This window comes from Argentina anserina, chromosome 3, assembly GCF_933775445.1.
Source record: "Argentina anserina chromosome 3, drPotAnse1.1, whole genome shotgun sequence".
In the NCBI taxonomy this organism is placed as follows: domain Eukaryota; kingdom Viridiplantae; phylum Streptophyta; class Magnoliopsida; order Rosales; family Rosaceae; genus Argentina; species Argentina anserina.
In genome coordinates, this window is record NC_065874.1 from 15,675,980 (window position 1) to 15,688,182 (window position 12,203).

Sequence of the window (12,203 nt, forward strand, 5' to 3'; positions counted from 1 at the left end):
TGATATTGGATTACATTGAGAATCAAGCTCTATAATGTATCTTGCCTTCAGAATCCTCCTTCATAATTTTATTAAGACTATCAGGAAAGTCACTTGGCCATAAAACAACGGTACTCTCAGAAAGAACCATTTTTGAAAGATGATCAGCAGCTCCATTAGCTTCACGCCATGAAAGTGATTCATAGTTTTTGTCAAATTTAAGGAGTTCCCAGATACATATGCATCAAACAGCAACTAGTCTCAGAACTGTAAGGCTGATATCGGTTTATATTCACAACTTTCAATAATGAATCAGATTCAAACCACAATTCTTTATCTTAGCCTTGAGGCAACAAGGAGGCCACTCCATGCATATGGCCCATGATTCAACCAAGAAAATATGATCCCCTAGAACTTTAGAGACAAAGGCACATATTAGTTCACCCTTGTGATGGCGAAATAGACCCCCAACACCAGCAGCTCCTCAGTCTACTGATCCATCAGTATTCAGTTTTGTCCATCCAACTTGTGGCTTTCTCCATATACACAAATTTGGCCGGTATCCATTAGTTCTCATCAACTTCTCAACGGATTTATATCCGCTAATGTTGGGGCCTTGTTTATGCCATTAAATAGTGCTTCTACTGGCTTGCATTGACATGTATCTTACCTAGGAAGTGGATCTTCAAACAATTTTCACTTGTGCTGCTAATTAGACAAAGAGCACAGCTCCATACTTCCTCTGAATTATCTTTGGACTATTCGGCGAACCATAGAATTAGAAAACTTTTTACAAAACCTTCTCTTATCCTTTTCGAGGAACACATGGCCTAAGCATCTTCATGTCAAATCTTGCTCTAATTTATTTACGACACTGTTCTTGTAGAGTTAGCCAGACATAATTTATCTTTCCAAACGTTCTTCTCAGATCTAAGAAAATATATAGTATATTTCCAGAGATCCAAAATAATTGTACAGTCCTAGTTATACGCGCTTGTGGCCATCATGGCTTACAACCTCATCAATATTTTCATACAAATTATCTTCCGTGGAGCTTATTTTCTTGGAAAGTATTATATGCAAAGTTGCAAACAAATGATCGAAACAATGCTGACTTGCTGAGTGATCAACTTAACCTTAACAATAATCCGCATATGTGTACTTGGACAAAAACTATATCCCGAGTCCCCGATGGCATGCTAGTCTCGTAGATGGAATTCTTTTAGGTACCCACTTGTATAAGATACCTACATTTACAAATATGACAACAAATTTGTCGTTATTGGGGTCAAATAAATTATTATTTAGATAATTATAGTTAATTATAGGTAATTACTTCACTTACAACATTTTACAAGTTTTTGAATAAATTTTTATAAATATGGTAATTTTGTTAAATGACATATAAATGTGTAAAATGAATCTGATAATTTTGTTATCAATAGGATAATTTCATTCAATTCAATTATTATCAGTATGTTAATTTTGTTTGATCATTTATAAATCACTGTATGGCTATACTACAGGCGACCCCTCTCGCAGAGGCCATTTAATGCACTCAGCACACTAATAAAAGGCAGCGGCAAAGTCCTAGAAGCCACAGCTTCCCATCTCTCAAAGATGGCAGAACTCAAGAACAAGAAACTTGAAGGCAAGGTGGCAATAGCACCGGTGGTGCCAGCGGCATTGGCGAAGTCACCGCACGCCAGTTTGCATTGCATGGTGCACGCGCGGTGGTTATTGCGGACGTCCACGACCAAAAGGGTCTGCACGTCGCCGCTTCTTCGGTCCTCACTGCAACTACATCCACTGCGACGTCACAGACGAGAGTCAAGTGAAGAGTCTGGTCGATTCAACGGTCCAGATTCACGGCGGCCTCGACATCATGTTCAGCAACGCCGGAATATTCAGCATGCCCGAGCAGACCGTGCTGGCGTTTGACTTAGCCAGCTACGACAGGCTCATGGCGGTCAACGGACGTGGGATGGCGGCGTGTGTGAAGCACGCGGCACGAGCCATGGTGGAGGGTGGAGTGAAGGGGAGCATTATATGCACCGCGAGCGTTGTGGCCAGCACTGGACTAGAGTGGTTCACAGACTACACCATGTCAAAGCACGCCATTTTAGGGCTGATGAGGTCGGCGAGTATCCAGCTCGCCACGCACGGTATACGCGTCAACTGTGTGTCTCCGGGACCTTGTCATACGCTAATCATGGATAAGTTCTTTGAGAGCAAGGCTGTGGAGGAGATGACCAACTTTATGGCGTCAGTTGAGCAAACAGAGTTCATGTCGCCGGAGCATGTAGCTAACGCCGTCGTGTTCCTAGCTTCTGAGGACTCTGAGTTTGTAACCGGTCACAATCTAGTCGTAAACGGTGGGCGGAAAGCTTGAGGGGAATCGCAGATGAGTTGAATGAGCACTCATACGATGATGCCTTATAAAATTAAACATTAATTTCTTATCATTTTTGTTTATCGAGCAGCACACTAGCATACAACTTGTGGATTTGATCAATTTTTTTATCACTCGAGATGTGGACTAGTTTTTAATAATAATGCATGGGAATCAAGATGTCTACTAATTTTTGTTTTCGATTACAAGTTGTCTACTAATTAGTTAAGTTTTTCCAATATCAATTTAAATTAACAGTTGAGAATATGCATTTCACACTAGGAATTGAGGCCTAGCATGTGGATTTATAAAGGATTATGTCACTTCATCAATTATCAATTTATTTTGGATGTGAACCCCAGATTACTTTATCATGATATCGGAGTGGGTTACTCACATCTACATATGACCTCCAGACAGACGTGTCATCGGCCTAATGACTTCGGGAGCAACTTGCATTCAAAGACTCGATGGTTCACGGGATTATGCAATTTACACCAAGTATCGCATTTCGCTACGTAAAGTGATCTGGTATTAGCTAGGAACAAGTATATTAGAAGAATCCCACACGTGTATTAGAAGAATCTCGTGATCTGGGGTTAGCTAGGAACACGACGACGTTAGCTACATGTTGTGATCTGGAGTTTAGAAGGTAGTCCTTTTGGAGATTTCATGTGTATCTCTGCATCAAGATCCTCATATAGATAAGTTGTGACCACATCCAAAAGCTGCATGTTTAGTTTTTCGGACACTACCATACTAATAAGGTAGCGGAAGGTAATGATGTCCATAACATGAGAATAAATCTCTTCATAGTCAATGCCATGTCGTTGTGAGAATCCTTGCGCCACGAGTCTTGCCTTATAACACATTATCTTGTTCATCTCATTACGCTTACGAACGAAGACTCATTTATGTCTAACTGGTTTGACATCTCTTGGAGTCAATTCAACCTTTCCAGAGACTTCTCTCTTCGTTAATGAGTCAAGTTTTGCTTGGATTGCTTCCTTCCACTTCGGCCAATCTGATCTGCATTCGCATTCAGCTACAAAAGTGAGGTTCAACATCGTCTTCAGATATGATATCATGTGGGACGGACTAAGCGAAAACGTCATCAATACATGTAGTGCCTCAGTTTCAGACCAATTTCTCACTTGTGTAGTTCACTGAGATTGCGTTGTTCTCTGGCATCAAACAAGGTTTCATAGCGTCCCACGGTAACACTTGAGTTGATTCATGGACGTAGTTGTAATCAGAGACAACTTCATATGATGGAGATTTATCGTTGATGACCCGTTGTGCCTTAGTTATTCGCTTCTTTCTAGGCTTTGAATCCTTAGAATTTATCGGCCTCCCTTTTTTCCTTTGAGGAGCCGAGGCCGAAGCTGCTCCATGCCGGTCCATCTCGACATCATCACCACAAGGGGAGCCGGTAGCACTGCCTCGTACGGCTGCACTGTCGCCGGTTGCCGTCCCACTATCAGGGATGGTGTCAACGTTGCTAGGTCCATGAGCTTGTCTTCCACGTCTGTATTTCGAGACTTCTAACCATGTTGGTACATTTGCAGCGAGTATGTTTGATCTCGTCACTTTAGAAATATCTACAAAGTCGTCGGGTATCGAACCGCCACTTTCTGGAGGTCGATAATGCGTTACACTTCTAACTAACTTTGAGTGGTGCGGGGATCATAATGAGACATAGTGGGGACACACTATGTCAATTCCTGGCGTTCATTTGGAATGATAACATTCTCATCTCCTCCTAACGACGGGAAGCATGTCTCATCAAAGTGACAATCTGCAAATCTTGCAGTAAAGAGATCTCTGGTGGTTGGTTTTAAGTAGTGAACAATCGTTAGGGAATTATAGCCAACATATATACTTAATCGTCTCTAAGGACCCATTTTAGTACGCAGTGGAGGCGTAATAGGCACATAGACGGCGCAACTAAAGATGCGTAAGTGTGAAATATTGGGTTCGTAACCAGTTACCATCTGGTACGCACTATACGCTTGGTTCGCCGCGGGTCTGAAACGAATAAGTGTCGCTGGATGCAGCACTGCATATCCCCACGCAAAGACCAACATGTTAGTACTTAGTACCCATAACCATTCTGTACAATACACTGTAGAATATTGTCAGAAAGGGAATCAGAACAAAGTGTGATCTCATAAAATGTATCGCATGAAATAGTACTACATTCTTCAACTAAAGAGTTGGTAAAACATGTTATTGAAGCAATGGAACACCAAAAAGTAAACTAGGGTGGTAGAAACCATCCAAAATCGGTGTAAAAACACACGTAAAGAGTGCCGGTGAGTGTAGATAACGGACTTGGAGAAAACCAGAAAACCAAGTCAAAAGAACTCTAAATCGGGTGGAGTTTGGCTGGGAAAAGGTGGCAGCAAGAACTGCTGGAAATATGCCGAAACAATAACGAGAAAGGACGAAACAATCGTCGGAAAACTCGCCGGAAACCGGCCGGCGGCGAACGAAGCTGGCCGGTATGGAGGCTGGAGCTGTAAATCCGACAAGGGACGCCGGCAGGAACTGGATAGTGGCGCCAGAAAGTGGCCGGAAGACGGCCAAAACGCCGGCTAAACGCTGAAAAATGTTCCGAAAACGCCAAAACAGTAACTGGGTACAGCCAAGAGGCCAAAACGACGTCACATTTTGACGTTCTGATATCCGTTTTCCAAATTTTAAGTTTTAAAGTCAAATGTAGTACTATTCGGGTCCCATGTAACCCAAAAACATCTAATTTAAAAACCACGTGAGTTGCACACGTTGACCATCATGCTAAGTGTAAGGTAAATAAAATTCTCAAAGAGATCGACCATAACAATACTTGAAATCATATATCTAGAATAAGCTAAAAACGACTAATTAAAGTTTGGAGTATCGATTGTAGGGGCCGGAGGCTTAGCCTTGGAAGCAAGGGGCTCGGACTTCATGGAGATGTGGTGAGTCTCGATCTTAGGGTCCTTATCCACATGATTCAATTCGGGTTGTAGAAGTTTGTTGTAGGCGGAGTATGCCTTGATCATCTCTTTGCTAGCGCGGCAATTGTGATTAAAGTGCTTGAAGGAGCCACATTTGAAGCAGGGAGACTTGCCATTACCAGAATTGGAGGCATGAGGAGGGACACGGCCTCCTTGAGGTTTGGGACGGGGACGGCCTCTTTGAGGTTTGGGACGGAGACGGCCTCCCCCGGAGGGTGCGGCGCCGCCACCATCTCGGGTCCAAGTATTGGACTTGGGCTGAGAATGAGCCAGTTGCCTCCCACCACGAGAGTTGTTGCTTTGTTGCTGGTATGGAGCGTACCTTGATTGATTCTTTTGCTTAAGATTTTTCTCATAGTTAGACTGTGACGTAGAAATCCTTTTAGTGCTAACATGTCTATTGTTATTGTCGATGAGGATCTCAGAATGCCTCTCCTTCTTTGCCAAGAGCGTCATTAAGTCGACGAAAGTCCGGATCTTCTCTTCACCTACATGAGTGCGGTACGTATGAGCTTTAACCTCATAGTTGATTGGAAACGTGTCCAATGTCTTATTGAGAAGATCTAGGTCGGTCTTGATGACACCAACGGTGTCAAGATCGGATTGCAGGCATAACATATCGTGATTGAAGTCATCCACTCTTTTATAGTCAAATAGACGGATGTTATCCCATCTAATGGTCAATTCAGGGAGAAACTTATCATGAACGTTGTTGTACTGCAAGCGTTCAAGTATTGCCTCTTGAGAGTGGCATGGATGTGACGTCTCATGAATATGAGAGCTTGAGTCTTGGTCATAGGTGGGAAATTAGCAGGAGGGTCGGTAAACATGCCCTGGATCCCTCGGCTCTCGAAAGCGAGTTCCATGTCGGAAACCCAGCGGTGGTAATCCTTGCCTTCCATATCAAGGAGAAGGCCAAACTCCGGTCGCGATGGCGACAACATCTACAAATACGAATACAGAATCAATTAGATTCAAGTATAATAGGAATAAAAAGGGTGACATATATGGTCACAAGAAAAATCAATGCAAACGACGATACTCACGATCGCACCCAAAACTGCGGTGCACTCATGCGACCACACAAAATTGAATAACTTCCTTTTCAAAACAATCGTGACTCCCCCAAGACTGTCACACAAAAAATATCGATCAAGAGGGGAATCATATCCCTCTTTGGTCTCATCGACGTTATAAGAAAAGACGGAAATGAGACATGAAAAAGGCTAATAGTGCCCGATATAATATATCTATACTTTCAAAAACGGGAACGTTAATGAAAAATTACATTTGAAGGTGTGGAGAAGACGGGAGTAGCTTCTCTGGAGCGAAGACTTTACTTTTTAAGTTCACTTTGCTTGCGTGAATATGCTGGAGGAGCAATCTTGAATGTTTTGATGCGGGGTCTTGCGAGGCAAACATATAATTTTGCAGGGCGAATGCGGAAGAGACCATGCGGAGGTGCGGGGTTGCGTGTAGGGGATGTGGGATATGCAGGGGTTGTCGCCAACGAGGAGCGCCGACGGGAAGGTTGTCGGAGGCCGGAATTCAGGGTTTTAGAGAAAAAGTGCGTGATAACGTGATGCATGATGAAATAACTGTATTTTTATTGAATAATATGATGCCTTATCTATAAGCATTACAAACCACAATCATGTAGGATTCGGAGTCCTAATCTATCACAGAGATGTTAATCTATCTCTAATAAGAAAACTAATAAGGCTAAGACACACACAAAAGTAGAATAATAATTCTCCCGGAAAATTTTTTAATACATATTTTGAAAAAAAGTTAATATCAGATCATTAAAGAAAAAAATTGTAATAGAAAATCAACTTCATCGTGCAGCCTAATTAAAATGAAAATTACATGTCCATCTTTCATAACCAACTCCCATAAGTTTCAATGGCATTTTAAGTTCGTGCACTTCAGGCTGAAGATCAATCAAGCTCTGCAGGAATATGTTCATCTCTAACCACGGTCCATGGGTCTAAATCCTCAAATCTTATAGTTGATAATTGATATTATTTTTCATACTCCACTAAGAAAACAATGACCGTCATAAAATTATGGATGCATATCGTATATTAGAAATTTCTCTCAGATAACATTTAATAATAGCAAAATTGTCAAAATACACCTCAAATCTGGCTGAAATTATCAATTTGCACTCCGAACTTGTATTTGAGTCAATTTATCTTCTAAACTTGGTAAAAATTGCCGATTTGCACCCCATCCGTTAAATTTAACTTTTTCTATCCAATTTTGCGTCACATGTCATGCACATGAGGGGTAATGTTGTCATTTTCTATTTATATTTTTCTTAAAAATAAATAAAAATATTCTTTAAAATGAGGATTATTTTGTTAATTAAATTATTTATTTACATATTTTTTCAACATACTTAACCCTACTTTGAATTATATATTCAACATATCCACCCATTCAAATATAGTGTGTTGTGTATAAATATATTTTTTTATGTACACATTATTGGAGGAGGAATAAAACGAGAATAATAACGACGTAATAGAACAAAACGTAACCGTTTATTAATTGATAATAAGGCCAATATATAGGCATTACATAACCACAATCACGTAGGATTCGGAGTCATAATCTATTACAGAGATGCAAATCTATCTCTAACAGGAAACCTAATAAGGCTAAGACAAACACAATGGTAGAATAGTAATTCTCTCGGAACACACATTTATTTTTAATTTTCAATGTATTTATTTATTTATATTTTTCTATCATCTTTTAACATACCATATTACATAAAATAATAAATATATAAATTAATAACATGTTTCGAAAAAACAAATATTGTAGCAAATGTTTCTCTTAAGTAATTTTATTAATTTATTTCATTATTAAATATGAATAAATATATAATGATAATACTGCCCCTTGAATGCATGACATGTGACTTAAAATTGGATTGAAAACATTAAATTTAACGGATATGGTGCAAATCAACAATTTTTATCAAGTTTAGGAGGTAAATTGACTCAAATGCAAGTTCGGTGTGTAAATCGGTAATTTTTACCAAATTTAAGAGGTAAATTAACTTAAATACAAGTTAATGGTGTAAATTAACAATTAAGACCAAATTTAAAGTACAAATCGGTATTTTTGTCTTTAATAATTCACCTTCGACGACAAAAGTTACTCCAAGGTTCCAGTATTTCACCTTCCCAGAAAACATAAAACTATTCCCGCATTACACGTGTCAATCTCTAATTGCCCAGCCACCAGTCAAAGTTACCTCCCCACTACCCTTTCTTCCCCAACACAACACACCCCAGAACTCCAAACTATAGACTCCATTTTTGACACAGACAACAGAACCAAAACTAAACCTGAGAGAGAGAGAGAGAGAGAGAGTCTCTGTCTCTGAGGAACACCATGAACAAAAACTCATGGCTTCTCAAGCTCGTGGTGTTCCTCTTCGCCCTAAACTCCCTCTCTCTCTGCCTCTACTTCACCTCCCACTCCAAAACCTTTAACCCCACCCAAAACCCCCACCACCACCGCCCCCGCCTCCCTCTCACCCACCAAACCCACCGCCGCATCCACCGCTTCTCAAAGCCATGGCCTATCCTCCCCTCCTACCTCCCCTGGTCCCACTCCCCAGACACACCCTTCCGCTCCTGTGAAGCCTACTTCGGCCACGGCTTCACTCGCCGCATCGATCTATTGAAGCCCAATGAAGATTCCGGCGGCCAGGGAAGTTGGTTCCGGTGCCATTTCAGTGAGACGTTACGGAGCTCGGTGTGCGAGGGCGGCGGGATCAGGATGGTGCCGGAGAGGGTGAAGATGTCGAATGGAGGTGAGGCTTTGGAGGATGTGATCGGGAGAGACGAGGAGGTCGAGCTGCCGGAGTTTCGAGACGGAGCGTTTGAGGTTGATGGAGGGGTGGGGGGAGAGGAGAGAGGGCTTCTGACAAGTGAGGATCTTAATGAGTTCGTGCAGCGTGGTGATATTGGGAGGCATACAATGAGGGACTTGATTGCGTCGATTCGGAAAGTGCCCAGTAAGGAGTTTCAGTGCAGTGAGGTGAGTTGAGTTGGGGGTTCTGTTTGTTGCTAATTTTGGCATTTGGGTTTTGGTTGTTTGGTTTTTGTGTTGTGGGACTCTTTAATTGAAGCAATATGTGGTTAATGTACATGTTTTTTTTTTTGTGTTTTGTTAGTTCTGTTGGGGTTGTTCATTGTTGTTCTTCTTTGTTTCTAACTTTGCTGTGAAAGTCTTTACTTGCAGTGGATTGAGGAGCCGACGCTTTTGGTGACAAGGTTTGAGTATGCAAATGTTTTCCACACATTTACGGATTGGTATAGCGGTTATGTAGCTTCCAGAGTCACTGGATTACCTAGCCGGCCTCATGTTGTCTTTGTAGATGGCCATTGTTGGGTATGTATGATTTATATTTTGTGCTTATACAGTTCTTTGTCTGGCAGTTCTGTGATCAAATTATTTTTCGATAAATATGGAATTCAGTTGCATTATTCTTTTGGAAAAGTGAAACGATCATCTATTTTCTTGGGTTTCTGTTTAGAGGAGGACATATATGTATTGCAGTTGATGTCCTTTTACATATATTAGTATGAATACTTTTGATATGATGCCCTGTACTCGTAGATTCTTTTGCTATTTTGAGCATAATGCTTCTAAAATATTAACATACATTAGAGAATACAGATATCATGGCTGATAGAGTAAAAACTACATTGATTTGTATCATATGAGGCCTTGCAATTCCTTGGGATGAATTATTTGTGGCTGTCATTAAAGGGACATTTTAGGTGAGCCTTACCTTGTACAAGTGGATACGATAAATTAATGACTTGCAGTCTTACTAAAATAATCATAAATATAATTCCAAGGAAGAGTTTTCCCAAAACCCAAGCAATTTAGGATGCCTTCGTGAGGATAGGGTGACATGTTTTTTTTGTTTTTTTTGTTTTCTATTGTATATCGTTCTTTGTCATCCTTAGAAGGACTTAGCTATAGAGCATACAATGCGGCTATGCTTGGTCTAAGTTTATTGTTTGTGCTTAAAATGCCCATGAATATATATTCTCTCTTAATGCTGGTCAAATCTCCTGCTTCTGATTTCTCTTGCATTGGTAATTTTCAGACACAATTGGAAGAAACATGGAAAGCCTTGTTCTCTAGCCTTAGATATGCGAAAAACTTTAGTGGTCCAGTTTGTTTCCGTCATGCTATTATTTCACCTCTGGGATATGAGACTGCATGGTTTAAGGGGCTCTCTGAAGATATAAACTGTGAGGGAGCTGCTGCACCAGAGCTGTGGCAACACCCTGATGACAAGAAAACTGCACGATTGTCTGAGTTTGGAGAAATGATTAGAGCTGCTTTTGGAATTCCGATTCATAAGCAGAGTGTTGAGAAGCAAGCCTCACGTCTAAATATCCTTTTTGTTCGCCGTGAAGATTATCAACCGCATCCACGTCACCCTGGTAAAGTTGAGTCGAGGTTAAGCAATGAACAAGAAGTGTTTGATGCTTTAAAGAGCTGGGTGTCAAATCACAAGGAATGCAAAATAAACTTTGTGAATGGATTGTTTGCACACATGACGATGAAAGAACAAGTCCGGGCCGTTCAAGATGCTTCTGTTATTATTGGTGCTCATGGTGCAGGTCTCACACACATAGTATCTGCATCCCCAAAAACTGTGGTTCTGGAGATTATTAGCAGCCAATATAGACGGCCACATTTTGCTTTAATTTCCCAGTGGAAAGGGTTGGAATATCATGCCATGCATGTTGAGGGTTTGTATGCCTCTCCATCAATTGTTATTGACAACCTTAGCCACATACTGAGGACTCTTGGGTGCTGAAAACCATTTGGTTGGATTCGGAAGTGATAGAAGCTACGTTCTGCTGTCAGTTTGATTCATGTAACACACCATGTCTGTTTCCGTAGAAATGCCAACAGTAGTACACAATCGATCACGCTTATCTTAATCAAGATAGATAAGTTAGCGTTACTTCTTGGACTGTGATCAACTTTCCCATAGTTGTGAATAATAATTAGGGTGCTTGAGCAATAATGGTATCATTAGTATGGGAAGGTCTCAGCCCTTTATCAAGCATACAGTCATTGTTGCAAGATAGCAGACATGCATCAGGGAACGGACAATACTCAGAAAGGAGGTATAACAGTTTGTAGACAGTTGATGGTATGTCCAGGTATGTTATGTTGCCTCGACTCCCAAAATCATTGTAATTTGTTATTTCTTACTCAGGAACTTAACCCAACAGGTTGAGGTGTTGTTTTGCTTGTATACTGATTCTTTCTTGCCATCTTTTTTGTACAATAGATCAATGCATGTATCAGTTTTATAATACAAATATATTGTTCCAGTCTTTTCTGTTTGTGATTAAATAGTGGTACATATGCCTTAATCAGTTTAATTTCGTATCGTTGAATTACTTGGATGGCATAATAGATTGAAGAACCGGGGAGGTAGTGGCAAGATGCCTCGCCTACCTGGTCATTGTAGTTTGGTGTTTGGTAATGAGATGTCTATAGGACCTTGCCTAAAACATGATCACTGATCAATGCAACGTTACTGATACGTTGTTGCAGTGCCCACTAAGTTCGGTTCCAGCCTATTATATCATGGAGTGTAAAACAACTAAAAAGGTGTCTCCTTGTCTAGTGAAATCTATTTTTGTGGAACCACAGCCCCCGCAGGGCTTTTAGATTATAGGTGCAAGAGAAGTGAAGAACTTTTCCAAATTTTGGTTTCACTCTGAAAGTAGATCTTTATTTTGCATTGACGTCGCAATTCAAGATCT

At 40.7% G+C, this 12,203-nt stretch overlaps 1 protein-coding gene and 1 pseudogene across 1 annotated transcript; both read left to right on the forward strand.

The window, feature by feature from the left end:
• Window positions 1–1,599: 1,599 nt before the first annotated feature.
• Window positions 1,600–2,451, forward strand: LOC126785776 ((+)-cis,trans-nepetalactol synthase NEPS1-like; annotated as a pseudogene).
• A 6,270-nt stretch (window positions 2,452–8,721) lies between these two features.
• On the forward strand, window positions 8,722–11,768 carry LOC126785774 (beta-1,2-xylosyltransferase). Its single transcript, XM_050511414.1, has 3 exons — window positions 8,722–9,435; window positions 9,640–9,789; window positions 10,517–11,768. Exons 1-3 carry the CDS (start codon window positions 8,785–8,787, stop codon window positions 11,237–11,239), a joined length of 1,524 nt encoding a protein of 507 aa, XP_050367371.1. The 5' UTR covers window positions 8,722–8,784; the 3' UTR covers window positions 11,240–11,768.
• Window positions 11,769–12,203: the final 435 nt, after the last annotated feature.